Raw genomic sequence first — 26,841 nt, forward strand, 5'->3', positions numbered from 1 at the left:
AGGGGAAGGGGAAAAATAATATAAGGGGGACAAACGAATGTCAGTAGAGGGAGCAGAGAGAGAAGAGGGGAGGGGAGGGGAGGGGAGGGGAGGGGAGGGGAGGGGAGGGGAGGGGGGATAGTAGAGGATAGGAAAGGCAGCAGAATACAACAGACACTAGTATGGCAATATGTAAATCAATGGATGTGTAACTGATGTGATTCTGCAATCTGTATATGGGGTAAAAATGGGAGCTCATAACCCACTTGAATCAAATTGTGAAATATGATATATCAAGAACTATGTAATGTTTTGAACAGCCAACAATAAAAAATTAAAAAAAAAAAAAAAAAAAAAAAAAAGAACACTGTCCTGCTGGTCTTGGCAGGCCCTGTGGTCTGATCCCGGAGCTCGACCTCCAGCAGTCTGCTCTGGAGGGGTGCAGGACTCCAGCGGACCCGGAAGAGGTCCGAAAGAAGGGGATATCATGTGAGCAGGGGTGTGGAAGAGGTGCTTCCACAGGAGACCTGGGTGCTCCTGGGGTGGGGCAGTGGTTTCTGGGCACCTCCCCTCCTCACCGTCTTAGCTCCCTGCTCCAGCCCCCAGAGGTGTTGAGTCAGCTGCCCGCCCCATCCTCTAGCAGCTCTGTGGCCTGCCATGTTGACTTTGCTGACTGGGAATGCCTCCATCTGTTGGCCTCCCCCACCCACAGTGGCCTCTGACCTTTGTAGAGAGCCCTTCCACCCCTCCAGGGTTTTAATGTGCATCTTGTGGATGGAAAGGGTGGGTCCAGGAGGAGCAGTGCCTGGTGAAGGTGGAGGCTGGCTTGGACCTCCCACCTGCTGCCCTCCACAGGGCCACTAAAGCTAGCCAGGTCTCGGTGGAGGCCTGCTACCTGCCCCCTTCCCTGCCACACTGTACCAGCTGCCCTCACAGCAGGACCTGGCTAGCAAACACTTAATGAAGTAGGCAGTAGTCCAGCCATCGATGGAGGTGCCCACAGGCTGGACGCTGGCTGGGAACCAGGACACCTATGCATGAGGCCAGGAATTGGGGGGTAGGGTGGTTGCCAGCAGAACAGATTGATGGAGGCTCTGCCCCTGGGCAGCCTGGCCCATTGTGGACTGACCCGGGTACAAGTTGTGCCCTGAGCTTGCTGCTGGTGGATTGTCAGTGGCCAGAGAGGATCAGGGTGGAACAATAGCTCTGACCCCTTGGGAGGAGGAAGTGAGGAGGAGCCAGAGGCCTAGTAACTCTGAGTAACCTACCTACCAGGAGGAACTGGTGGGAGAAACGAAAGTGGCTGGGAGGGGGAGAAGGGGTGATGAGCCAAGGGACAGGAATGAGGGTCAGAGAGGACAGTCCATCTTGTGTCTTGGAGTACAGGAAGCTCTGGGGCCTTGGAGGAAGTTCTGAGGGAAGAGATGGTGAGGGGTCCTGGTAGTAAGAACTCAAAGGTAAGACCCCTGCATGCATAAGCTCTAGCATTCAGGAAGAAGCTCGAGGCAGATGTGGCACAGGGGACTCTGGTCTGGTGGACTGCAGGGCAGGAGCCAGGTTTGGAGCCAGCCTAGTGGGTAAGGCCAGCCACCACAGACCAAAATGAGATGTATGTATGTGAGTGGGGCTGGCATGGGGATGAGGTGGCACAGTCCAGTGGTTCCAGGGAATCTCCATGCAAGACTGGTGTTCAAAGCCCTGATGGGTGTGAGTTCTGGCACCTGGGGGACCCAAGGGAAAGGAGCCCTGCTCTAGATCCAGCTCTGGTGCGTACAGAAAGGGAAGCAGGGATTCCCCAGGAAGGGATGTGGACCACCAAAAACATCAGGCCCCAACCACAGCCTGACAGCTGGCTGTGAAGAAAGGAACTGGTTTCCCTTGTTGATGGGGTTGCAAGCCTGCCCAAGAGAGCCCAGATGCTGTGGGTTTGGGTTTCAGCAAAACTCTGAATGCACTCGGAATTCTTGGGGACAGGAAGAGCGGGAGAGACTTCCTGTATGCCAGGGCCCTGCCCCATACAGACAGACAGCCCTGATCCTGGGGTGGTACTGCAGGCATCTACTGGCCTTCAGAACCCCAGTGTCCCAGAGCTCAGGAGTCACAGAGCATCGGCAGCAGTGTGGCTGCAACTATGGTTTATTCAAACATGCAAAGCTGAACGTGAAACACAAACCTAACTAAGGAGATCTGCCAGTGGCCCCCAGAGGTGGCCATGCTACGGTGGCCCACAGTCAGTTCTGCGTGGCTGAGAGGCACTGGGACTCCTCTAGCTAGTTCTTGGGTCTGAGGAGCCTGGGGGCCCTGGGATCTTGTTGGAGGCACTTCCTCATCTATAAACCAGAATATCTTGCTAAAGAAAAAAGCAGAAATCACTTGTGTCTGGGGGCAGGGAGGGGGTAGCAGAAACTGTCCCATACTCTGGGGATGGGGTGGGGCATGAGTAAACTAGTTCTTGTCTAACCTTATCTATGTTCTATGGTGGGGGGGAAATCAGTGACAGAGGCAGACCAGGGAGGTCTGACTCAAAGCCCAGTAGCCTACAGGAAGGACCTGACATCTCGTTCAGGGTGTGAGGGAGATCCTAGGGGAGCAAAGGGGATGTCAGAGCCCAGGCCTAAGGAGTCCAAACTGGTTTAACTAATGCCAAAATCAGATGAGTGTTACAGCCGGGGTCTCTGCCACCAGTGCTAGAGGCCAGGCTGTGTGCGGAGCCCAGGCCAGGCAGGTGGAGCATTTGGTCAGCCTGGTCAGGCATTAGGGGGGGCTGTCTGGACCTAGGAAGCCCTGATGTGGCTCTGACATTCTTTTAAGGGGCCCAAGGGGACCTGGGACCTCTGGAAGCTATTGGGCCAAGGACAAGGACAGTATCCATGTTGGTGGGGGGTGTCAGGGGAAGCCTAACTCATTAGAAGCAACTGATCAAGCAGGAGTGGGGACGCAGCCACACTGTTGCAGGGGTGACCCTGATATCACTGCCACAAATCACCAGCTGCCGCCCCGCTGTCCTTCTCGTGGAACTTGTGCAGGTGATCGGCGAACCTGGGAACAGAAACCACTTCTGAGGCTAAACGTGCAAAGGAGAGAAGTGTGTGTGTGTGTGTGGGGGGGGGGCACGTCCCATGTGACAGATGGCCCTGGGGAAGTGGGCGTGGTGGAGGGCTGGGAGAGGACAGGATGGAGCTGTGGTGGACAGCCTGAGGAGCAGGCATCATGAAGGAGGGGCTTGGTGTGGTGTTGAGGAGGGAGGTGGGAGTTCGGGGACTAGATTTTGGGTTTTGGGAACAGGGGACATTCTCACTTCTTGGCGCAGGTGGCGGCACAGTCCCTCTCCAGACTCTCGCTCCAGGCCAGCTTGTAGAGCACCTGACCAGATGGAGACAGTGTGAGCTGCCCACCCACCTCATGGCCACTCCCACAGCCCACCCACGGCCCCTGTGTCTGCACTCTGGGGACAGAAATGTCCTGTGGCCTCGGCCCCAGGGAATTGGGCGGCAGAGACACTCCTGAGCTTGCTTGTCTCACAGGAGGTCCGATGGGTCCAGACACAATGGCCCTGACATGGGGCGTACTTCTGACAGGTCCAGGAGGTGCTGGGCCCTGCAGTCAGAGTGGTAGCCCAGGCTAGTTATGTAGGGGCCACGGGACAGGCTGGCTGGAGGTGAGTCCCTGAGGCTGGAGTCTCCATACAACAGGCTGGCCCTCTCCTCCCCACTGTGGCAGACACAGAGGCATCCCCAGGCCACTGACTCCAGTGCCCCTCTGACTTGGGGAGATGTGGTTCTGGATGTCCCTTCTCTGGACAGCCCACCCGGCAGTCACTGGGGGGATTTGTTAGACCTGGTCCCTCTTGCCTCAGGCTCCCACCAAGGCCTTTCTTTCCACCAAGCCTCTCAGGTCTGGGTCAGTGGCTGTGGTCAACCAGGCCTCCTCCCCTGAGTGGCCAGGCTGTGCCCTAGTCAGAGAATCCAATCCAAGTCTGGAGTGCTTTTTGTCCCCAGGATGGGGACCAAAGGGAGAGGAGTGGCTCAGAACTGAGGGTGTGGCTTTGAGGAGGCCACAGTAACAGGGTCCTGCTGCCCTGAAGGTCAGCAGAGCATGGTGACATCACTGGCCCATTGTCTGGACACTCACCAAGAAGACCAGGCAATGCAGGAAGAGGGTGTAGAAGAAGCCGATGGTGCGGGCCATCTTGTTGGAGAGGACCAGACGACCCTGGGGGGCAAACAGGGAATGGGAAGATGGGAAAGGGCTGCCCCTGGCTCTTGCAAAGGGGCGCTGGGGCTGCAAGGGGAGGGAAGGGCTGGGAGCTGGGGACCCTTCTACAATGTATGGAAGGGGGCGGATGGAGGGGGAAGTCCAGCTACAGGATTTCAGGGAATGGCGCCCCCTGCAGCCCGGTTCCAGAGCCCACAGTGAATGGTGTTATCAGAGGAGCTGCTGGGGAGAGGGAAGGACCCTGTCCCATTTTCCCAGTCACATGGCCCCCCTTGTTAGGGCATGGTAGGGGTCTGTTGGCCCCTGGGGTTTCTCCCAATGGGGCTGGAGGGCAGGTGCCATGGTGCTTAGAGATAGATGTTCCTGTCTGTCCCAGGTAGGCACAGGCGTGAGGACTCACCATGCTCAGTGTGGCCTTGTCCCAGGGGCTCAGGCTCAGGTACTTCCTCTGCCGCTCCTGAAGGAGGAGAGACGATGAAGAAAGGACCCAGAGAGGGCTGCAGAGCCCTAGGTGGCTGCTACGGGCCCCCTGGTGACAGTCCCACTCAGTGTGACAATCTGGGCTCCCCCAGCATCTGTGTGACTCCCCCACTCCCAGGGCCCCTAATGCCTGTGTAAAAAGCTCTTCCTGGATAGGAAGGCTTAGGCAGGTAGGCAGGGGAGGCCACCACCATCGTGGGGAGTGGAACCCCCTTGCCTGTCTGCCTGCCCCACAGGGGTACTTGGTGAACCTGCTCACTGCCACACGCCCACAGAGAGCCACTGAGGCCTTCCTGGGGGTGACCTGGGCCTCTATGGCACTGAAGCAGTGTGGAGCTGCTGGTCAGGGAGGGCCTGGGCATGCAGAGCCGGGTGTGCCAGGCCAGGGGAGAACAGATGGGCATAGGGAAGGGAGTGGCCGGGCCAGGTGGGCGGGAACTGCTTAGGCCCCCTGCACTGACCCGCTTGCTGAAGGAGGAGAAGGGGTCCAGACGCTCCTCATACTGGGTCGAGTATCGCAGCTCCGTGTCGTCACTGCTGCCACCCTGCACATGGGGAGGAGGAGAAGCCCGTCACGGGCATGGCCCAGCAGGCAGGCAGTGCTCAGGGAAGGCAGGCCAACAGCCACGGCTTCCGCAAGGCTGGGAGAGGGTGCTGGGTGACAGTGAATGTGACCACTGGCTCTGGCCTGGGGTCAGAGTTCTGTCTCCTCCCCAGGCGTCAGGCCCACCTCTCCCAGGTGGGACAGGACAGGGCTGGGCCTGGGTACGAGTTGCTGAGGCTGGCCTCTAATTTGTGGGCTCAAGCCATTTTCCTGCCTCCGTCTCCCTAGTAGCTGGGACCACAGGTGTGGGCCAGGATGTCGGCTTGGTGGGTTTGAAGGGGGTTGCTGGGGGTTGGGGGAAGGCAGCCACTTGGAGCAGCACTGGTTCGCGGAGTCTGGGCGCCCTCTTGTGGCAGGAGAGCAGCATATCAGCACAGCTCCAGCGGGTGGGGGTGGGGCCCGCGGTGTCTGTCTGAGCTCCCTCCCCCTTTACTTCCCGGCTCTGTCTTCCCTTGGTCACAGAAAGGGTTTCCTTGCAGGCGGGGACCCCTGAGAGGCCTGGGGGCCGAAGGACACCAGGGACAGCATTCTCAACTGGAATGGAAATTCTGAATTTTTTTTTAAAAAAATATGTGTAAAACATACCAGTTCCCAGCCTGTCCTGAATGCTCAGTACCCCTAGGGTTAAGTGCCCAGATCCTGGGGGGCACTAGTGGGTCACCACCATTTCACAGAAGGGTTGCCCGGGCTGGTGGGCCCCTGGTCCAGGACCTACCTCCCTGCTGGTTTTTTGAGTGAACCCATATGGGGTCCACTCTGAGCATAGGGAGGTTGGCTGACAAGAGTCGGGGTGCTGGATGGCCTTGGAGGTCCCCCAGGCCCAGGGTTGCCCCACAGGTCATTTCCCCAACCTTCCCATCTCAAGGCCCTGACCAGCCTCTCCCTCCACCTGGCCCCCTGGGGCTGCCGGGGGGGGGGGGTGCGCTCACCCGGCCTGGGTAGCTCTGCAGGAACTTGATCTTCTCGAAGAGTTTGATGTTGTCGGCGCGCAGGCTGTCTAGCTCGCCCTGCAGGGCTTGGATGGTGTGCTGGGCCAGGCGGCTCTCCTGTGGGGGCAGTGGGCAGGCGGGAGGGCCGGGGTCAGAGGGTACCACACTGGCACAAGTACTGCCCTCTACTAGGCCCCTCTCTGTGCCCATGGCCTTCTCCTTGACCTGCTGGACACTGCTCATGGCTGTCCCTCTTGGAAGTTCCCCTTTTCTTCCTAATCCCAGCCCAGGTCACTGTCTGGGGTCAGGTGTCTTCATATTTTATTTGGTTGGGGTGTTACCAGCCTTTTAGATGATCATCACGACTCCTATTATTATTAATGCATTGCTGGGGGTCAAACCCAGGTCTTGCACTTGGTAGGCCAGGGCTCTACCTCTGAGCCGTGTCCCCAGCCTCTGTAAGCCACGGAGGTCTAATCCAATCCCATAAATGTCACCATCTTTATGTGGACAATGCAGTCCACTCACCATGTCCAACCATCTCCATCATTTAATTTCAGGACATTTTTATCACCCTAGCAAGAATCCCTGCACCTGTCAGCCGTCCCCCTGTCCCCCGCCCCTGGCAGTCACTTCCTGGACATTTTACAGAAATGGAATCGCAGCCGTGTGGGTTTAATGTTGGCTGACCTAAAGGCAAGAGGAAATGGGATCTCGTGTTTCAATTTCCTCAAGTGTGTGAACGGGGGGGGTTTCCTTTCCGCTGTTCAAAATTCAAGCAGTACCAAGAGGTATATGGCAGTGTGGCCATGTTCCTTGAAAAATCAAATGTAGAACTGTCACACGCTCTGGCAAGGCCCCTTCTGGGATCATGTCCAAAATAATAGGAGAGCAAACACTGCTCTCGACAGCCACAGCCCGGGGGCAGCCCAGAGGTCTCGCAGGGGAGTGGACAAATAAAATGTGGCACATGCAGAAAATGGAATAATTCTTAAAAAGGAGGGACATTGGGACATATGGTACAACACGGATCAACCTTGAGGACATGACAGTAAGTGAACTAAGCCGGTCACAAAGGAAAATGCAGTATGAATCCACTTATGTGAAGTGAGAAAGAAAATTGTGGTTCAGTTCCTAGAGACAGAAGCAGGGTGGCAGCGGCCAGGTGCCAGCAGAGGAAGAGTGGGGACCTGAGTGGGTGGAGGTTCAGACTTGCAGGCTGCAGAGCTCAGGAGATGGCCGGGGGTGACGGTGGTACAATGTGAGTGTACTTATTGGTCGGGATGGTAAGTTTATGTTACATTGTTTATTTCACCATGATTTTTAAGAAAGGTTTTGGTACCAGGTCTAGAATTGTTATTATTTTGGGGGGTGCAGGGATTAAATCGAGGGGTGCTCTACCACCGAGCCACACCCCCAGTCCTTTTTATTTTTGAGACAGGGTCTTGCTCAGTTGCTGAGGCTGGCCTTGAACTTGCCATCCTCCTGCCTCAGCCTCCTGAGCTGCACCCCCATGCCTGGCACAAGCACAAGCTGGAACCCTCTAACGGCTTTTGCTCCCCCACTTCCTGTGTCTCCTGGCCTTCCCACTGGGGCTGTCCCCAGGGCCTGAGGGCCAGGAGATTCCTAGGTTACACCTGCAGCCCTGGTGGCTCCTTCTGTACAGCCTCTTGCTCCAGAGCTGGGTGGCAGAGGGTCCTTGGGTGTGACCATGCCTGTCGCTGACGGCTCTGGTGGGGCCTGCAGTCTGTGAGGAGGTTCTGTGACTTCCCGACCCCTCCCACTGGGAGAGTGTCTGTAGGGGAGGGTCCCAGGACTGGCTCCAGAGCCCCAAGGCCGGGGCAGTGCCACACCCATGTGCTTCCCTGCTCTGTCACTTGGCTCTCCGCACAGCTGCATTCAGTGTCCGTGCCTCCCTGGGGACACCCAAGCCCTGTCTGGGCGTCGTGTCTGGACACCTCCTGCCCTGCTCCTCCTGCTGCCTCCCAGGCCCTCTAGGGCTCTGTTCCATCCTCTTTAGGGACCTCGTCCCTGCAGCCACCAGCCACGTGTGGACAACACCCTATGGAGGCCCCTCCTCTGGGGCCCACAGCACCTCTCAGGTCCAGACTGGTCACCCATGCAGGGCAGGCCCTCCCTCAGGTGCCCTCCAGGAAGGCCCTGGTGTGGGTCAGCGGCCAGCAGGCTCTTTGGGCTCCTTGGTCCCCTGACCCCTTGAGGTCCCTTCACTGTTCATCTCCATGGGGTTCCCAGCCCCCCTCTCTCCCACCTGGCCTTGCTTCCCACCCCCACCTCAGGTGGGTGTTTCCTCCTGGACCATTGTAACCATGGCCTGGTCACCTTCTGTCCTGCCCTGGCACCCGCGTGACCCGCCTTGCTGTCCATCACAGCCGCACTCCGCTGCCTAAATCCCCTGGGGCTGTCCTGGCAGCAGCGCCCGCCTGGTGCCCGCCTGTCTTGGGCTTCCTTCCTACAACCTGGAGCAGGTCCTGTGTGTCCCACCTTGAGTCTGATTCTTAGGACTCAGCATGGCGCGGCCTCCTCCAGGAAGCCCTCCCTGACCGCACAGGACAGGCCCCCTGTCACTGCAGTTTAAGGTCTGTGACAGTTTCCTCCTCTGGGCCCATGTGTTCTCCCACTGTGTCCTCAGGACCGTGGCATGTAGGGGACAGAAGGACGTGACTCACAGCCTCTAGCTCCTGGTTCCGGGTACGGAAGCGCTCCCTCTGGCTGGAGATGATGGAGAGCAGGGAATCCACCTGGCCCTCGGGGAGGGTGCCACTGGTTGGTGGGGAGGGTCCTGGGAGAGAGTGGAGAAGGTGGCAGGAGACATGGGTGGCCCAGGCCTTGAGGTGGAAGTCGGACCCCCAGGTGTGAGCAGGTGTGTGAAGGGGAGGGGCAGCCAGGGAGCCTGAGAGGCTGGCCCTGCAGGGCTCTGCCCCAGGGCACCTGTCTGCACTGCCATGGAGCCAGGCCTGGGGCTCCTCCGCCCTGTTACTCTGTATGGATGCGTGGCCACTGCCTCTATCACACCGGTCCCTTGTCAAGCAAAGAGACACTGAGGGAACTGGGGAGGCCTGGACACACCCCCACATCCTGGTGCGGCAGCCTCAGGTTTTGGCCTCAGTCCTGAGGAGGCTGCCTCCCCTCAACCCTGAGGAGCTCCAGCTGCCATCTGGCACTAACGCCACGGCAGGCCACGGGGTGGGCGCGGGGGCCGACCTGCTGCTTTTGAGGTCACTGCTGCATTGTTGGGGTGGGGACTCTGGGCTCTCCGCCTGCACCTGCCCCCAGCCCCGCTCCCTGAGCCCCTCCTCACCATAGAACAGGGCGGTGGCCTCCTTGATGGGCTCTGGGATCTTCTCCAAGCCTTGCTCAGCAGCACCCTGAGGTGGGGGAGAGACGCAGGTGCTCCCACATCTGGGCACTGACCGCCCTCTCTCAGGGTGGCCAAGCCAAGTGGGGTGGAGGAGCTGCCGGAGCCTGCATGGGCTGGGCCCTGGGGTGCTCCTGAGGGAGTTCAGCCGGTGGCTCTCACCTGGCCACTGGGCCCTGACCGGCACCAGAGCCTGGGCAACCCTGGCCCAGCAGCCGGACGCTGTGGGACCTGGGCAGCCACACCTCCTCGGCTGCGAGGGTGATGCCGTGCCCCTGGGGACCCTCTGGGCTCCTGCCTTCTGTGGTCTGGGGCCTCGGATGCTTCAGCCGAGAGAGGGGTGCAGGAGCCTGGCCTTGCCTCTGCCCGTGGGGAGGACGGTGGCCAGCCCGGGGGGAGTGGGGAACCCAGAAGATGTGGGCGCAGCCCCCTAGATTTTGGGGGTGGGGTGGGCTTACCCAGCTGCAGGGTCATGGGGGGCCGACCTGGGAGGTCCAGGGCTCCTGAGGCTGAAAGGATGGGGGCCCGGGGAAGGGCAGAGGGGAGCGGGGCTCACCTCGGCATCCGGGCGCCGGAGGGACTGGATGGTGCTCAGGTCCTGCTCTAAGCGGGCGATCAGCTCTCTCTGCTCAGTGGCCGTGGCCATGGCCTGGGTGACGTGCATCTGCAGCTCCGCACAGCGCCCTGCAGTCAAAGGAAAATGCGACCATCAGAGGACCTGACGTGACCCCTGGCTTGCCCCTGTGGCTCACGGTCCATTGGCCATTCCCTCCACACGGCCACTGCCCAAGAGGTGCTGGCTGCAACCACTCTGGGCCTGGGTCCCCAGGGGAGGGGAAGGAAACTGGGCCTGGACTTAGGAGAAATGGGGGCACCCCACCTCTGCCCAAGACCTTCCCGGTGACCCTGGATGGCCCCTTCTCCCCTGTGGGTCTCACTTGGCCTCTGTCAAGCAGGGCGAGGAGCCCCAGGCTTCCCCAGTGAGCCCCCAGTTTCTCATGTCCTGGGATCATGACCAGAGAGGGCCCGGGTGGGAGGGGCTGAGAAAAGCAGGTGAGGTGTTGGGGGGACAGGGGGGGTCCCGCCTCTGGAGCTGAGCCCAGACCTGGGTGGTGCCCCCTGCAACAGGCTCCAGACGCAGTGGTGGACAGGGTGGCAGGGGTGAGTGTTGGGTGGCCCCCAGAGTTCCCTGACCCACAGCCCTGTCCCTCTCCCCTATTCAGGAGCCAGCCCCTGCCACCAGCCCCGCGCCTGATGCTGTGAATCAAACCCCAGGATCATCTTTGCTAGGAGGCAAATCCAAACTAGTTCTGTTTGGAAACCTCTGCCCCTGCAGGAGGGTGGGAGATGGTGGGCAAGTTCTCCAAGCCTGGTCTCCAGGATGCCTTCAGTGGTCACTGGCTAGGACAGCAGAGTCCTGGGAGATGACCAGATCCCAGGATGAGGTATGGGTCTGCTTCTGGCTGTGTGACTCCAGGCAGCTGGACCACCCTCTCTGGACCTCATTTATAAAATGGTGATATCAGACCTTCCTTGGTGAGCTGTGGGGCCCTGTCCTTATGGGTGGCCTGCATGGCCACCAGAGGGCACTGTGGCCTCAGAAATGCTCAGACTCCGGGCAGTGAGCTGTGAACCGGCTCCTCACTGGGCAGCCTGCTGACCAGCTGTCCAACCGGCCCTGGGCCAGGGGACAGCCCCACCTCACCCCGCTGCTCCACCTCCTGGTGCCCACCATCTGCCACGCCCTTTCCGCACCCTGTGACAGTCTGATCATTCAGAACAGAGGGTTCCTATTTTAGAGATGAAGAACTGAGGCGTCCCCACCTGGGATGGAACCCAGCGGTGCCCTGTCCCCCAGTGCTTCCCCACACCACAGTCCCCACTGCTCAGGCCCCAGATGGACTCCTCCCTCAGACAGGCGGGCCCCTTCCCTATTCCTGGCGGGCAGGCGGTGGTGAGGAAGGGGGGCGGCGGGGTGTGGCCTGAGGGCAGCGCCAGGACCGAGGGCGGGCTGCGGGTGGCAAGGGTGGGGCCTAGCCCTGGTGATCCATAGGAGCTTTAGCGGGCCCCAGTGGGGAGACCAGAAAGGACAAACTTGCCACAACCTTGGCCTTGCGCCCAGGCCTGGAGATGGGACTGCCGAGCCCGTGCCTCCGCACCATGCATGCTCAGGAGGGCTATGGATGGAAGTCCAGGACATGGAGGGAGAGGACAGCCAGAAAGCTAGTGGGAACTGGCACTGGGTGGCGACCTACAGAAGGCCAGAGAAGCCAAGCAGTGCCCGCCTGTGATCCCAGCCACTCAGGAGGCTGAGGCCAGAGGATCACAAGTTCAAGGCCAGCCCCATCTCAAAGTAAGCAAACAGGACTAGGGGTACATCTCAGGGGTAGACCTTTTGCCCAGTATGCACGAGGCCCTGGGTTTAATCCTCAGTATTAAAAAAGAAAGAAACAAACAAAAAAAAAAAAAAGAAAAAAGAAAGAAATCAAGCTAACAGAAGCTTGGGTGACGTTAATAGAGGTGAAGGGCCTGGACTGGGGGAGGGGATGGGGTTCATTTCCTGGCAAGAGAGGCCACAGGAGCAACTGCAAACAGAAGCCTGTCCACACGGTGCAGGGACTTATTCTGCCTGGGTGGGTAGACAGAGTCCCAGACAAGGTGCAGGTGAAGGGCATTCGGGGATGAGGGCACGGAGGTCACAGGTGCGGGGCTGACATGGGGAACTGAGGGCAGGTGACCACTGCCCACCAGAGTGAAGCCTCTCCCTTGGAGGTGGGCGTGGGGCAGGGACCTTGCAGAAGTGGCACAAGGGCTGGCTCGAAGGCCAGTGAGATGGCTCTGTGACCTGCTTGTTTTATCTGCCACCAGCCTGTGCCACCCAAGCATGGCTCGGCTTGGCTTCCAGGGTGGGCACAACCTGCAGCTTCAAGAGCCACCGGAGGAAATGGGGGAGGCCGGGAGAGCCTGGGCAAGCTGCTGGGGGTGGGCTCATGGTCCCTGCCTGTGCATACAGGTGACATTCTGCAGGTGTGTGAGGGTCCTGAGAGCAGACCTCCACCCAGGCTGCCAGCTCAGGCCTCCTTGGGGACAGTCAGTGTGTCCTGTGTCCAGCTGCTCTGGGCAGCCTTCTGCTGTAGCTACAAGTATGACATTGTGGAGCTCTGGGTGCAGGATGAGGGTCAGGGGACACCATCCCTGAGGACATGGCTCTGGGGGACACTGGCTGGTGTCTGTGTGCAGCAGAAATGGAGGATGGCGGCTTGTGAGGCCCAGAGGAGAGGCTGGGTAGAGGTCAGAGGGCAGGGAAGCCCCAGGGCAGGGCGGGCACCTGAGACAGCAAGGACAGGCCCCGGGCGGACCCCAGCAATGACCGAGCTGTGCCTCGGACCTGTCCCTCCACGCTGGGGGTGAGGAGGCAGGAGGTGGCCTGCGAGGCGCCCTGAGGAGGGTCTCAGCTCTAGACCCTTCTTGGAGGAGCTGTGGGCGCTCCCTGTCCCCTCTGCAGGAGGAGGGGACACACAGACCAACAAGTTTGGGGTCAATTCCTGGGTGGCCACAGGGCATCAGAGGAGTGCCTGGGCTGGACTCCTCCAGAGCTGGGCTTTGACCCCTGCCCCCTAGGGCTTTCGTGACCCCAGGCCGGCGGGGTTTGGACCTGGGCAGCTCCACTCTGGGACAAGGTGGAAGAAGTGCTGGTGACAGTCGGGACCCCTTTGTGTACAGAACCCGGGGGAGGAGGCCCATGCCTGGCCCCCGCCCCCTGGGAGGGGGACGGAGGGGCGGGCGGCTCTGGAACCACATAGTACCGTGGGACAACTAAGGGACTGTATGGTGGGGACGTGGACCTGGGCGCCCAGGCGAGGAGCCCAGAGGGTGCAGCAGGGACAGTGGCCAGAGCTTGTGGTGACATCTCAGAGGAGTGCCACAAAAACCTGGGGAAGAGGTGGCAGGAATCAGGGGACAAGTCAGGAGGAAGCGTGTTCAGGGACCACATGGAAGAGGGACTGTCCAGAAATAAGGAGGGTCGCAGGTGTCTCAAGTTACGGAAAGGCGGAGGCGGGGAGGGCTGCGGACCCACTGGAGAGGGTCCAGGGCCGTGAGCCCAGGGCAGTGGCGGGTGGGGGAAGGGCGAGTGCTGGGGACAGGTCCAGCAGTGCGCAGGGCTGGGGGGACCCTGTGGCGGGGGGGTGGCTGTGCAAGAGAGCCCGTGGGAGGGCGTGGGGACAGTCTGCAGCTAGCAGGAGGGGTGACGAGGACGAGTGAGTGCCAGAGAGGTGGGGGCTGGCCTCGCCTCTGACTGTCCTCTCCCCTTTTGAAGGTGTAGGGGACCTTGTCCTTCTGGGAGAATCTGGAAGACGTCCTGGAAGGTGCATTTCAGAGGGAAGAAGGAGATCAGAGCAATCTCAAGATCTAAGGAGGCGGAGTCCACCGCCCAAAGTCAAGGACAAGGACCACTGAAGGGCAGAGACTTCTCACAGCTGGTGGCAGGTGGCGAGGCCTGTGGGCACTGGAGGCAGGGACCCTGTCTTATTCAATCAGCCACCTGCAGGCTCCCTCACGGGCCCCTCCATGCCTCTGCCCTGGTACAACCCCTGGTGATGGTGGCTGCGCCTGTCCCTGCCAGCAGGTGCTGGCCACATGCCCCTGTGCAATGGTGTCCCCAGGAAATTGCCCCTTCCTGGCGCATGGACTCTGCTTCTCCCTGGCAGTGGCACAGTACGGTGGGGATCCTGCTGCAGTTCCTGGCGCACACGCACCTTCTCTCAACCCGCCCCCCGCAGCAAAGCACCTTGGAGAAGTCCGTGCCCAAGTGTCCACCACACCTAGGACCCGCCAAGGCCTCCGCACATGGCCTTCCCGCCCGCCACCCCATTTCCTGGGCCTCCCTCCCACTCAGGGTCTCTCTGGCACCTCAACCGCACCTGACAGTGACCCCCGATGGCCAGGGCCGCAGCCCACGGTGACCCCATATTCACACACACTTCCCCAGCTGGGACTCTCACCCCCAGAGTGCCTCAGACACCCTGGACTGCAGTCTTTCTCGTCACACGAGAGAGAACACCCACATAGACACCCTCAGGCCTGCTGGTGACCATGCATGGCGGTCAGCGTGGGGACGTGGCCCCCCGCCCGCCATGTTTCTGCTTCACCTGGTGTCCCTGCTGCCCCTCGTCTACCTGGCAAGAGCCTCTACCTGCTTCAGCGACTCCACCCTGAGGTCCTTCAGCCTCTCACCAGGTAAGTGCTCAGTGACCAGCCCTCAAACAACAGGACCTGGGTGTCTCTTCCTGCCCCACCCTCCTCTGGGCTTGTGCCCAGCCTGGAGCATGTCCCTGGCCCAGAGCTGGCCTCAGTCACCTTCTGCTTCATACCCCGGTGGAGGGGTTCTGAGAGAGGTGGCCTCGTAGGGCGGGGTGGGCCTGGTCACATGTGGGGCCAGGTCATTCTTTGCTGTGGAGGACTGTCCCATGCCTTGTAGGAGAGCTAGCAGGGTCTCCTGGCTTCTGCTCTCAAGATGCCAAGGGTGCCTTCCTATTGTGACCGACAAAAACATCTGATATTGCTAAATGTCCCCAGGGGCAGAGTTGCCACCGGTGGAGAACTGCTGTCCCACACAAAGAAGCTCTTAGGGACTCCAGTTTCCTTAAGAACTTCTGGGTTTGGCTGTGGGAGCTGCCCTGACAGACAGCCACACCAGACAGACTGCAAAGACGTGGTCTCCTGCCATGGGAGGCAATGAGGAGAGGGTGCTGGGAGGAGGCCCTTGCCGCCCACATTGTGTGCCCACCGGCCTGTCACAGGCCTCATCAGAAGCCAGGAAAGACCCGGCAGCTGCTGGGTCTCTAGGTGCCTGAGGAGCACCTGACATGGAGCAGGACTGGGTGAAAAAACCCGCTCAGGGCCGGGCACGGTGGCGCACACCTGCAATCCCAGCGGCTCGGGCAGCTGAGGCAGGAGGATCCCAAGCTCAACCTGGCGAGGCCCTAAGCAGCTCAGTGAGCGATCCTGTCTCCAGGTAAAACATCAAAAGGGCTGGGGCTGGGCTCAGAGGTTGAGTGACTGGGGGTTCGGTCCCCAGTGCCAGAAATGAAACAAAAACCCAGACCATCACGGACCACCAGAACCCCTGCTCAGGCGCCAGACGACGCCTACACTGGGACATGGGGACAACCATAGCTAGGTGCTGGGCCCTGCGGTTTCCAGGTGTCCCAGGTCCCCAGAGTCCTGTGTGCTCAGCATTCTCATCACCCTACTTCTATGAGGAAGTAAAATTCACCTTTCAGAGGTGTCCCCAGTGTCCACTGGCCAGGCCACCAGTTGGTAAGAGGCGGTGCCTGGGAGCCTATGCAGTGCCACACCATGCCTCCCTCATCAGTGGGCAGGGCCCTCAAGCCTCAGTCCCTGCAGTGCCCACCATTGTCCCCACGGGGCAGCTCTGCTAAGGCTTGTTCTCTAGGGACTCTGCCGGGGTGCTGGGACGGGGAGCCTCCCTGCGACATTCTCAGCCTGAGCTGCTCGGACATGGTGGGCCTGCCGAGGCCAGGCAGGGCTGTGGGTCCCGCTCCATTAAGGATAGCTGCTCTGTGCTGGGTGGGTCACTGATGGCTGGGCTCCCAGGTTGGCCTGGCACGCCTAGGCCCAGGCCTCTGCCGCCTCGTGGGAAGCTATGGCGAGCTCCAGCGGGGACAGCAGGCTGCACACCCGCATGGCTGGCGTGCTGGGCCAGGAGGGAGCCACTCTCCAGGCTACCCTTCCCAGGTCCCGTTAAACACAGCAGAGGGCTCGAGGGCCATCTGCAATGGCCTTCTCAGAGGACCAGGAGGCTTATGATTTTGTTCAAGCACACTGAGCTACAGGGGAGGCAGGGAGGCCAAGGCCTGGAGGCCGAGCAGCTCGCTGGGTGCGGGGCGCCCGCTGCAGCCAGGGGAGGGAGTCCTGCTTCCTCATCCGCCTCGGGAGCTGGCAGCTTGCAGAGCGAGAGCTTGCACACCTCCAGCCGCACACCCCTAGCCCCGCACCTCCAGCCCGCACCCCTCCAGACCCACACCTCCAGCCACGGCCGCTGTGCTTAATTACATTTCACTTTAAGAGCACTTAGGGAGGCTTTCTGGGTAAAAAGACCTTGTGCTGCTGTTTGTCTTACACGTTATAGTTTAATTTCGTTAACAGATCTTTAAAAAGTGGGGGTGGACCCAGGCTAGCTGACAGAAGTTTCTGGAGTTAGACCCCAGATTGTCAAATGCCAAGCCTGCAGGGCAGGGTGCGCAGTCCTGTGCTGAGCTCCCTGTGGCAGGGGACTCGGGCTCCCCTCTGCCCTTGGGGCTCCTGCTACAGGAAATAAAAAATAAAAAATAAAAAATAAAAAAAGAATAAAAAATTCAGAGGGAGGGGCCGTGATTACAGGCCACACAGGGGAGCTTCATGATCATCATCTTGGATTAACACGCCACCAAGTAACCACTCCCCGACTGTCACACACCGCAGAGATGACAATTCTGTCCCACCCAGTAGATCTCAAAACAAGAGCACCCGAGTCACTTGGGTGTGGGCAGCCTCCCAGCCAACTCTGCCACCCAGCGCCAGCCAGAAAGAGGGCCCCTCAGGAGCCCCACATTCCAGAAACCCACAAGCCACTGAGCCCCCTCTGCTTCCCATGTGCCAGCTGACCCCCGCCTTGGCCTGTCCTTCTTTACACCAGGAGCCAGGGACAAAGTGAGGACCCCCCTGGCTCCCCAGAGCAGCGAGGCCAGGCCCCTGGCCAGGTGCAGGCAGCTCGGGAGAGGGACTTGGCCATGGCCTTGGCCACCCAAGCCCCAGTTATTGGGCTGCTACAGCCAGCCCCGCGCTGAGCTTGGCACCTTGGGCCTCCGTTCCTGGTCCCCACAAGCCTGAGACCAGGAAATGTCCCCATTTGACGGACAGGGAAGCAGGTACCAGTGAGGTAAGTTCTTGGGTCAAAGGTTGCAGACAGCGGGGGTGACATCAAGCAGGGAGGCTGGCCCCAGGGAGCTGTCACTACGTGCAGGACGGAGGACCAAGAGCATCAGGGGCGCGGTGCCCAGATCCCAGCGCTCCAGGCTTCTGCCCGCGAATGACCGGAAACCATGTGCCATAGGGCTCCGAAGCTGGGGGACAGCGGCTCGGACAAGGGCAGTTCTCACACTGCCCTTGGGACCCGTGGGCAGTGTTTGCTGCTTTCCTCAGGCCAGAGCACTTCAAAGAAAGACGACCCACACACCCTGTGTTTGTATAAAAGATATTTACTTCAATTATCACACCTAGGGTGCTAGTGAATAGTAATAATACATGGTGTGAGTTCAGTGATATTGCTTCTCCATATCATAGAGGGACCGTGTACAGTGCTGAGGACGAACATCGTATGGCTAACCAGACAGCGACACCAGGGACACCGGGGACACCGGGCCGACGGGCGCCTCCCCCCCACGCCAGCCTCGTCAACTTGACTTTCGATGTGGAAAACAAATAGCAAGAAACATGTCGTCAGAGATGAGTCACAGCAACACAAGGGGCTTCTCAAAGCTATTTGTACAAAAATGACGCCTTTTTTTTGTTGGTTTTTTTTTTTTTTTTGTTTTTCTCTTCTTTTTGGTCAATTGGGTCTTTGTGAGGATTAAGGAAAATAAATCTGTGATGTGAGCATTAACAGACGAGCTCTAGACACCTAAGACTTAGTGCGTTACAGAAAATATAAAATACTGCCAAAATGTAGGACGACACGGGGGGAGGGCTGGGCCGCCACTGTGAGCGTGTGCCAGTGTCAGGACAGGAGTGTGGCCGGCGCTACCCGCTCTCACCGCAAGTAGTTATTGCACAAAGCAAAGAGCGAGGTCTCATCCACGGGAAGGGACGCGGGAGGACCGTCTTCTTCTTTTTATTCCCCTCCCCACTTTTAGTTTACAATGAGCTATTCTCAAACACTTTAAGAATTTTGAACGAATTCTCACGTCTCCAAAATGCACAGCATTTTCTGAGGGGCTTCAGGGTGGGGGGAACACAGAGAATGGGGGAGGGGAGGGAGAAGGAGGGAGAGGAAGAGAGAGGGAGGGAGGGGGAGGGGGTGAGGCAGAAATGCATAGACTAATTAGAGAAAAATGGAAACCCTCTGGGGGGTGGGATGATCATTTCACTGGGGGGCCTGTATTTAAAGACAGAAGAACAAAATCAGGACCCCCAACAATCTCAGAGAAGGGGCAAAGTCATGGCACAGAAGGAAACGCTCTGCCAGTGGGCCGGGGCTGGGCACTCGTCCCCGGCGGGCAAGCGGCTGGGGTCTTGTTGGCTGTGCTTCTACCACCGAGCACTGGCCCTCACCAGGCCCTTCCTGCTCGTTACCACACTGGCGGGGAGAGAGACCCCACCAGGCCCTCCTGGGTGGGCCCTCCAGCCGCTGCTGGTGCTAAAGAACCCCTCTGCTTGGCGAGATGGTCTGGATCAACCTTGTGAGCAAGGGCAGCGACGGCAACAGAAAACCAACCAAAACACAGCGACCCGGACGGCCCCGCAAGAAACCACTCTCTTGCTGGAGGTGATGGTCCAGGCCAGGCCCCTGTGCCCTCTCTGGCCAAGACTCGCCAAACCTTCATGAAGCCAGAAGTCTTAACAGAGGCTCTAGGAGGCTTTGGGGAACTGAACTTGGCTCTCCTAAGCTCCCCCAGCAGCTCCTCCCCGAGCGCCCTGGCTCGCACTCCCTGCACTGCGGCTGTTGTCCGACTCTCGTTTACACAGTCAAGCCCAGTTTCCGAGTGGCTACTCAGGAGGTGGCTGTGATTCTGCTGGGAAACCCCCTCGGCTCCCCCAGCACCCCCAGGCTCTTGGGTTCTCTGGGGGCGAGGGGGCAGCAGAGGACAGTAACCACTGGAGTGACAGCAAAAAGCATTCGTAATGACAACAACAACACAAAACAACAACACACTCCTGATAATTACTCCAATGATTAACCTAATAATAAATAGAAGAGGATAGGTAGAAATAATTTTTTTTTCCTCAAGGAAATATCCTTTTATAGCTATCCTCGTGCACGCTGGCAGGTCAGTAGCAGTCAGGCCATCTCAACAAGACAGGGGTAAGTGCTGGGGCATGGCTGTGGGCTCAGACACTCGGGAAGGTTCTCAGCTGTGGACTCCCAGGCGCCCCACCTGCCCCGCCCGGGCGGCACTGTGTGGGGAGACTGCGGGCCGGGTGGCCTGTTTCCCCTCGGTTCCCCAAGACACAGAACTACAGTGAACATCCTCATCCACACCTGGATCCACCTGTCTAAAGCTTACTTTTGAGTTCATTTGGTGTGCAATACGCTTTTAAAAAATGAAGAAACATGATTTCTATTGCACAGAGCTTATACATAGTCATCTATTTAAGTGCTTTCTGTTTAAAGCAAACTACCAAACAACAAAAGAAGAAAAAGGGGGGAGCAGGAATCACAAAAGAAAAGCAGCCCCGGGCCACTTCAACGCAGTCTTGCTGAAGGGTGTCTTGTTTGCCTGCGGAAGTCCCAGCGCTGACTTCCGCACACTGTGCTTCTGGATTTTTCCATAGGGATAGAGCCGTGACATTGGGATTTAAGGCACCTTTCCTTTCTGATCACAGAAAGCTTGATACATAGCATACAGCAAATCTTGTGGTAGAAATTAAAGCCCAAACACTACAGAAACCACAGTAACACAGACTACAGCGTTAACATCACGGATCAACTAAAACCACCTGTGAGGAGCAACTCAAGGCTCTGGAGGCCGAGCAGCAGGGACGGTGGGCGCACTCGAGGCGCCTGGGGTCTGTCTCCCACTAGCCTTTCCCAGGATTCTTTGCCTATGATGCCGAACTTTTAAAGTTAGCATTTTGGAGGAGACTAGGCGCCTTGGAAATGTCTCGTTAAAGCTAAATGTCACTTCATCCAAAAATGAGAACTTGAGATGCCACTGACAGTGTGGACACGAGATCTTTGGAGGGGAGGTGGCAGAGGCAGGGCGCTGGGTGGCAGGGTGGGTCCCGGAGGTGGGCAGAGGGAGCCGTCTGTCCTACTTCCCTGGTTAGGGCTTCTGTGGCTGGGGCTCATTCTACGTCCTCTGCTCACTTCTTCCACCATGACCCTGAAGGGCCCAAAAGTGTTCTGAATCTTTCTGGAACTTGAGCTGGGGACTTATTTTCCTGGCAGTTTTCATCTATCAAAAAGGTAAAACTGATGGGAATGAAAGTAAGATTGGACCTTTCTCAGCCTGAAGTGTGCTGGCCAGATGGCACGTGTTGGAATGCCAGGCTGTCACCTTGCCCTGGTGGTCACAAGGGCTTTCCCTTCACTGCCAGTGCCCTGGTGACACTGAAGTGGTGGCAGCACTTTTTTCCTGGTAAGCCACCAGGCACATGGTAGGGACACAACTCCTGGCTCCCACTTCCATCTGAATGTTTTGGCCATCAGAGTAGCCAGAGCGGGTGGACCCACATTTGACCAGCTGCCCTGGGGGCCAGTTTTCTTCTGCCCTGGACAGAGACTGGCATAGTCTTTTGAAAAGACAGGGGGGAAAAAAAAAAAAGGACCAGCCCCACAAGCTGGAGAGAGCCAGGCATCTTCCCTGCCCTGGAGATGTCTGCGTTCGCCAACAAGAGCTTGCAGTGAAGCCAGGTTGTGGCCCCAGAGCCAGAGACAGGACACAGACAGCTGCGGAGTCCTGGGGAAGCTGCTCACGTGGCCATCTGGACAGCCCAGGGCAAGGGGGACGGCTGTGACAGACTTCACAGCAGCAGAAAGCAAAGGCAAACCAAAGACAAGGTCCTCTGAGGCCGGAACCACCCTGTCTGCAGAGGACACCGCACAGGACAGGTGAGAGCGGCTGGGAAACCCACGCACCCTGCAGAGTGCACCCCTGACGTCCTCGAAAAAGTAGAGGCCAAAGGCATGGCCGCCAGGCACGATGCTGACCTCGCTTTCTGAGCAGTGATGTCAAGGGGAGGGCACAGGTTAGTGAGGTAGAAGGGGACAAAGGAGGAGTGTGAAGATGAGGGGTATCCAGCCAGGGACAGAGGCGGCCTGGCGGTGGTAGCCAAGCTCCAGCCTTGAGTGTCGCGGCCTCCTCCCGGCCCCAGGTCACTCTGCTGCCCCTGCACAGCGGGCTTGTGGGCCTCAGGAGGACCGCGGGCAGATGTCTGCTCCTACCAGTGCCTATCACAACGCAGTTAAGGCAAAGGCTCCAGGTCTCGCCAGTGACCCCTCCACTTCACTTTGTGCTAAGAAGGAACCTGCATGTCCCCTGGGCTCCCCTGCCACTTTCCAGTGAGATTTGGTTTTATAAAATGAGAGGAACAAGAAACATTGCATAGAATGTCCAGAGTTCATGGTCACCCCAGAGAAGGATGGGACGGAAGAACAGAGGAGGAGGGCCAACTGCACTGGGGAAGGCGCCTGCCGGTGATGGAACTCGCCTGGTGGCCCTGGCCTATCCCTCTGAGGCCATCGCCTCTGCGTGATCTCAGGGCAGCTGGCCATCACCCAGGATCCCCACCAGCCCCTAAGATACAACCTGCCTCCTGCCTGGTCTGCTGCATGACAGGCCCTGGCCCTGGCTGAGATGGCAGATGGGTAGGAGAGCTGCCCACGTGGGTCTGGGGGTGGTGGCGGCGGCAGGCAGGCGGGGGGGGGGGGACTCTCTTGGCTACCATGAGAGGACAGAGGCTCTGGTGAGCCCTGGGTGTGGATCACCAACCATACCTGACTGCCCACATCAGACAGGGGGTCTTTTAAATAGGGAGGAAGGAGAAACCACCAGGAACGTTGCTGGGCAGGAGGCCTTTGTGCTTTGGAGGGACAGGAGGTGTCCCAGGGAGGCTGAGCGCCGTCTCTTTCACCTGATTACTTTAGGAGTGCTGTGGTCTGCCAGTGCAAACGGTGCCTGGGCACTTCTGGAGGCTTCTCCCAAGCCTGCATCCCAGGGCACGACCACCAGATGCTATGGGTCATCATGTGCCTCAGACAGGTTGGTGAGGACAATCAAGTCCAGCTCTCTTCCTCAGAGAGGCCTGGAGGACAGAAACCAGACTTCCTGACTGATCCACAAGGCTGGGGTGGTGGGGAGCAGTCTGGGACATGCCTGCCACTTTGGATACGGTAAGGGGACTTGGATGGGAGGCAAGGTCAAGGGGCCAGAAGCCAGCACTACTTTTAGGTCTGGCCTCTGCTCAGCAGGAAACTGAAGCTCTGAAAGCCACCTCCCATTAACAGAAAGGAGCCATTTAAAATGGCAATAATGGAGCTTGTAATTAAGTGTTAGTGTTTTCTATGAAACCATTTCCCCCAGGGAGAGGTACAAATCAGCTTTTTAAGCTGATAGAGCATAAAGAGGAGGAGGGTCGGCTGCCTATGTGAGCCACTGTTTGGATCGCCAGCTGCCAGAAGGTCACCGCACGGAGGGGCGCTGTTCAAGGCACTTGAATATTGCTTATCAAGATGAAAGATGAACCTTAGACTCAACAGAGGGGCTGGCGGGGGGGGGGGGGCTGAGCCCCACTCCACAGGTATCTGTGTTATTGAGCGGCAGCTCCTAAAAGTATCACAGACAGAACTAACTTAACACAAAAGACCAGAGGTTGGAATCTCAATTAAAAAAAATAAATAATAGAGAAAAAATACAAACGTGGAACTGCAAGCAAAATCCAACTAACCAGCTGATTGTATCGAGCACCCAGATGTAAGTCTGGCAGAAAAGACGAGGTGGAAGTCAGCGGGAGCCCAGCGCAACCAAGGAAACAAACCCAAATGACTGAATTGCTCGGAAGAGCTCAAGTGGCTGCTGTAGGCCGTCACATCGGGCCACGAGGATGGACAGATCTAGACTTTGCAATTCCTCGGCCTCAACACCTGGTGAATAACAGTCACGCCTTTAGAACGGAAGCACTGGCCCAGCGGCTCCCACCTACTCCCTGCTTTTCCTTCTAACGAAAAGTGGATATTCAGAGATTCATCACACATGTGACAACGTTCCCTTGAGGTTCTTGTGGAGGGGACACCACAGTACCATCAGCTGCTCTGCTGCTCCTCACTGTCCTCAAGGTCCCTGGTGTGAACGCACTCTTCTCCGCGCACCTGCATTGAGCCGATGTCAATCATTCCCCTTAAGCTCCTCCATTGTGACTTCTCTTCTCACTGAACCAGATTTAAAGTTCAGAAATGACGCAACCATCCAAAGACAAACAAAGGGCCTGCCTCCCAGCCTCCTAGAGCCTTCTGAGAACTTCTTATTCATGAAAAGGCATTGTCTTTAGTGTAGTGACTCTTAAATTTGTGAAAACTTGAACTAAGTGCTGCAGCTGCAGGTTAAAAGACTGTAAATGAAATACATAATCTCTAAAACATCATGCAAGAAATGTGGTTTCACATCTTACAAAGTCCTACACGTTAAGTAATAACAAGCACACTGAGGTGTAATAGCGGGAGCATACCTTTAGAATTAGAACTCCCTCCCACCCCCCCAAATCAAAAAAGTAATATTAATTAAACTTAAGAAATAATGAATGCACCATTAAAATGTCATCCAAAGATGTTGACCTAAGACAAAGGTTTCAATGATACACAATACGGTCAAAAAGTTTTCAATCAGTAATATACAGTATGACAACTACATCTTGTAAATTATACCCAATACTGCCGGCAGTCTATCCCTCTAAAGAATATTTGCCCCTTTCATCCCTTCCTAACAATCAGATAATAAAATACAGCACCTATAAATAAGCAAAAAAAAAATATATATATATATACCGAAATCATCTATTGTTAGTTTAAAGATATGGCAATAAAGGAGTCTAAATTAGCAAACTTGTAGAAGCCATAACTGATAAACAGCTTATTGAAAAAGGTGGCAGTAATGCACTCTATGTGTGCACAGGTACTTAAGAAAATACACAGACGTATAAAATTGCACACACGCACGCACGCACACTCTCATCCACCTCTATTCTCACGCGTATACACATAGACAACAGGAGGAATCCGAGACAAGTTAGACTTTTGATTTGTACTTTGAGTGCCCTAAACTGTGCATAAAAGAACCCTCCAAGAGGCGAAATGGATGAAGGGCCAATGGTCTGGTCTGGAAGTGAAGAGCATCAGCGTTGTGTGCGAGTGTGGGCTTCTCTACAGGGGTGGGAGCGCAGCCCAGACTGCCACATTCTCTTCTGCAGGGGGTCATCAGTGCTTGTGGTGGGAAGAAGGGGAAAGAGCGCGCGTGCCAGCCCGGCCCAGGCCCAGGCCGCCCCTTCCGCTGGGGGCCAGGGCGGTGGTGGGAGGTGAGGCGCCCAGTGCGGAGTGCTGCACGCGGCAGGCCAGCCTGACCCAGGACTGCCTGCCGCCACCTTGTCGGCCTACTCTTCCCTTTCTCTCAATGCTCGTACATGGGCGGACGCACGAACATAGACAGGACTCCATAAATTAACAAAATGAATGGGTACATGCTACAGTTCTAACTTGTCTCCTAAACCTCCCAGATATGAGGTCTGATCAGCGTGCTCTGCGGTTAGAGGTTAAAAAGCAGATTATAAAATACCTAGATTCGGATCTTTTCTTTTTGTCCTGATTTGGCCTAGAATGGAGTGTATTAAACAAACCCTGGTCGGCAAAAGCCCAGGGTCAGTTAAAGCTATGGATCAATGTGCACTACATGTCAGGATTCTATTCACGTACGAGAAAACACTACGGTCAGCTACCACAAAATCAGATATTTTCCTGATGTGACTTTTCTTTTTTGTTAAAAAATATGTGGAGTAAATGTGTTTTATTTTAAGTCAAAGTTTCAAACGAGAAGATTCTTTTCTTGAAAATATTTAGGAATCCAAACTAGTGTGTTTAGAGTCGGTTTGACTGTGCAATCTCTTAGTGGCAACTGAACAGCTACAAAAACTTTCTTTTTTAATTTTTCTGAAAAATCCCCCCCACCCTTTTCCTGGTTTAAGAAGATAATAGTGTATTATCGCTCTGAAGCCATCAGATGGCAGATAAAAAGCCCCCTTTTAATATGTGGGTTTGATTTTTTTTTTTTAAGCCCACACGAAAGAGGAGGGCGCAAGGCAAAGCTGTAAGAGTTATTCCAGAACCTGTGGAAATCACTTAGGGCAATAAAAAAAACACTTCAGGGTACAAAAAAGCTCGACTACACATTTCCGTTTTCTTCCTTGAAAACACGACATAGATTGGGCTTAATGCTCCTTTGTTTTCTATATGCACCTTGGCCTATGGCGATTTTGCCCTGTGGCCCGCAGGGCGGTAAGTGCGCAGCGCGGTCCTGCGGCGCGCCGCCCTCGCGGACTGGCCCGGCTGGGCAGGCGCTCCGCGGCCGAGGCCCGGGCGAGGCCGGCGGGCCGCCCTCAGAACTCCCATTCGATGGGCTCCTCCCGGCTGGCGGCCTTCTCCAGGCGGTGGATTATGCTGTTCAAGTTGGCGGCCTTCTTCTTGCGCAGGGGGTTGTCCCGCGAGTCCCGGGCGCCCGCCGCCTCGGGCAGGCCGAAGAGGCTCTGCAGCGAGCTGGGCCTGCGCGCGGCCGCGGGCGCGCTGGTGCTTGGCAAGGCGCAACTCCGCTCGGCGCCGTCCCGGGCCGCGCCGGGGCCCTCTGCGGGCGCGGCGGCTGAGGTAGCGGCGTCCTCCCCGGTCGCAGGCGCGGCGGCGGGGTTTGGCACGGGCGCCGGGCCGTCGGGGCCGTCCGGCGGCCGGGGCCGTCCTGCGTCATCGGCGTCGTCCGGGCCCGGGGTCCCCGGCGGCGGCGGCTCCGCCCTCTCCGCCGGCCGCGGCGCCTCCTCCCGCGGTGCCGGGGCCGAGGCCGCCTCGGCCGGCCCTCCCTGAGACTTGGCGGCGGCCGCGGGGCCGCCCGGCTCCTCAGCGTCGTTGGCCTCCACGCCGTCGCAGCTGTCGCCCTCCGAGCTGGGCGCGGCGCGGCCGCTCCGGGCCGACGGCGAGTCGCTGGCGCCCGCCTGGCCCTGGCTCCCGGCCTGGATCTCCTCGATGAAGAGCTCTCTGCGGATCCGAGACCTACGAGACACAAGCGGCGAGAGCCGTGAGGCGAGGACTGCGGGGACTGAGCCGCCCTCCGCTGCCCGCGCCACCCCTGGGCACCTGCGCCCCACGCCCCTGTGCGGTCCTAGGGTTGGAGCTCCGCCGGGGCTTATCCAAAGGCGCCTTTCCTCTCCCAGCTGCATTGCGAAAGGCCGGGTTCCTTTGATTCAGTTCACCTGGCATGGTGCTTGGCGACCGTGATATGTGCTGGCTT

The 26,841-nt window shown here is 57.9% G+C and overlaps 1 protein-coding gene and 1 long non-coding RNA gene across 11 annotated transcripts in view; one reads left to right on the forward strand and one right to left on the reverse strand.

Moving 5' to 3' along the window:
* Positions 1-345: 345 nt before the first annotated feature.
* Positions 346-18,041, forward strand: LOC124078156 (uncharacterized). The gene is made up of 3 exons (XR_006846826.2): positions 346-1,436; positions 13,902-14,821; positions 17,930-18,041. It is a non-coding gene; the product is annotated as an uncharacterized LOC124078156 (long non-coding RNA).
* Positions 2,098-26,841, reverse strand: part of Cux1 (cut like homeobox 1) — a 328,888-nt gene continuing 304,144 nt past the window's right edge. For 7 of the 10 annotated variants that reach the window (XM_058572241.1, XM_046422854.2, XM_058572240.1 and 4 more), the window contains one exon: positions 17,827-26,603. In XM_058572241.1, the coding sequence (XP_058428224.1) occupies positions 25,946-26,603 (658 nt within the window). In that variant the 3' untranslated portion in view covers positions 17,827-25,945. Of the gene's footprint in view, positions 3,019-3,277; positions 3,343-4,110; positions 4,192-4,594; positions 4,652-5,135; positions 5,220-6,207; positions 6,325-8,894; positions 9,008-9,526; positions 9,594-10,139; positions 10,268-17,826; positions 26,604-26,841 lie in introns of those variants that run through there. The other 3 variants (XM_046422858.2, XM_046422857.2, XM_046422855.2) reach the window with 1 other exon arrangement.

The sequence above is a fragment of the Marmota monax genome, unplaced genomic scaffold, assembly GCF_021218885.2.
Source record: "Marmota monax isolate L192 unplaced genomic scaffold, Marmota_monax_Labrador192_F-V1.1 WCK01_AAM20220418_F8-fsc00237, whole genome shotgun sequence".
Classification (NCBI taxonomy): Eukaryota; Metazoa; Chordata; class Mammalia; order Rodentia; family Sciuridae; genus Marmota; species Marmota monax.